Source organism: Gavialis gangeticus, unplaced genomic scaffold (assembly GCF_001723915.1).
Source record: "Gavialis gangeticus isolate Ggan-Ray unplaced genomic scaffold, GavGan_comp1, whole genome shotgun sequence".
NCBI classification, from domain to species: domain Eukaryota; kingdom Metazoa; phylum Chordata; order Crocodylia; family Gavialidae; genus Gavialis; species Gavialis gangeticus.
In genome coordinates, this window is record NW_017728995.1 from 46,272,561 (window position 1) to 46,274,111 (window position 1,551).

The following is a 1,551-nucleotide window of genomic DNA, read 5'->3' on the forward strand; positions in this document are numbered from 1 at the left end:
AAAGTTTTGCTGATGACTTTGACTGGCATAGGTTCAGAACTTTCCCTCTCTACAGAAAGGATGTGGGATTCATCTCTCTGATGTAAAGGATATAAAATCCTTCAGGTTGTTTAACCAGATAAGGACTGCTTCATTTAAAACAAGAGGCATAAAAACTATTTTGAGATCCAAACCCCCCCCCCAACAAAAAACAAACCAAGAATAATTAAAGCTTATGATTTTTAAGCCTAAAATACTACACCATGACTAACAAGAAATACATTTTACCTGGTGTTGTCATGATGAGGGTTAGAGGAAGTGGTAGCAGATGACCCACCACGTAACACTGGCCTAGAACAGGTTTTTGTAGGTAGGAGGCACAAGACAGAAACAGAAAACAACATAAAAACAGAGAGAAGAGGGTGAAAAACACAAGGACAAAGAAATGCCAAAATATTTCCAGTTATATTCTATAGTATTTTAATACAATATAGTATCTAGTTAATAAGAGATTTTATAGTGCATTTTCAGAATATTCATTTTGTAATCATGTATTTAATATCACACTAAGAATCATCAAATCCAATATATTTTTATTGGTATAGAATGGTTATGAGGAGAAACACTTGAGAGAAAAGTTTGTGAATAAGAACTATGATAGCAGCTTTAAATTATAAATCATGGGAAACTTAAGAACAGAAAATAGCATCACTATAGACAAAAACAAACAAACATGTTCACACAGTTCACAGGCCTGTCTTTAGCCATCTTATTTGGACTCAGTTCCTCTTCTCCCACTCACTTAGCCCTCTATACTCTCACACCCCCAAGAGCTCCATTTCAGCAGAAAATAAAGATCCAGGACTTGACACATTGCCACTACTGTATCCACCAGGCTTGTGGATGGCAGTAAGACTAATTCCAGAAGGCCTACTGACTTAAATGGGAATGGTGAGTGTTCTCCACTATTGAAAATGAGGCTCAAAGTATCATTACTGCCTGCTGCTGTACATAGGCTGTACACAGTTAACTAGGCTCTTTTCCACCTTTCCTTTCACTTATGCTAATTATAGATATTGGGACCTCACAACTACCTTAAGTATAGCCTGAACTCTCTAAGAGTACTAAAGATACCAGGTATGAAGTTATTTAGTGTAGAGGTGTATAGACAAAGGGACTACAGGACTGTAGGAATAAACTCTGATGCAAGAGTGGATGTGAGCATTACTGTGCAAAAGCATCCCAATTTATTTTAAGAGGATCAAGAGGTTTATTTCAAGAGGATTAAGACTGAATGGTACATTTAGAGTTATGCCCTGAAACTTGCATAGTGCTTACTTGCTGTAGGGCTGGCTCACATCAGCACTACTAATGTTCCACTTGCATAAGCACTAAACTTACCCATACTGCAGACCAACTGCAAATGAAGAAAGTTATTTTACTAACCTCCCTCCTCTCCTCACACCAAACCAGAACACCACCAAACAGGAGAATGGTTTTTCCCCAAGCAAGCGAGGTCCATTGTATTTAATAAAGTGACATCATTCCCATGCAGGAGGTAGTGTTTTTAAT

The 1,551-nt window shown here is 37.6% G+C and overlaps 1 protein-coding gene across 13 annotated transcripts in view; it reads right to left on the reverse strand.

Annotated features, from left to right (window-relative positions):
• Positions 1 to 1,551, reverse strand: part of MFF (mitochondrial fission factor) — an 81,976-nt gene that overhangs the window by 38,339 nt on the left and 42,086 nt on the right. For 10 of the 13 annotated variants that reach the window (XM_019503624.1, XM_019503622.1, XM_019503621.1 and 7 more), the window contains one exon: positions 268 to 330. The exons of the other annotated variants lie outside the window; for them this stretch is intronic. In XM_019503624.1, the coding sequence (XP_019359169.1) occupies positions 268 to 330 (63 nt within the window). The remainder of the gene's footprint in view (positions 1 to 267; positions 331 to 1,551) is intronic. 13 annotated transcript variants of the gene reach the window in all.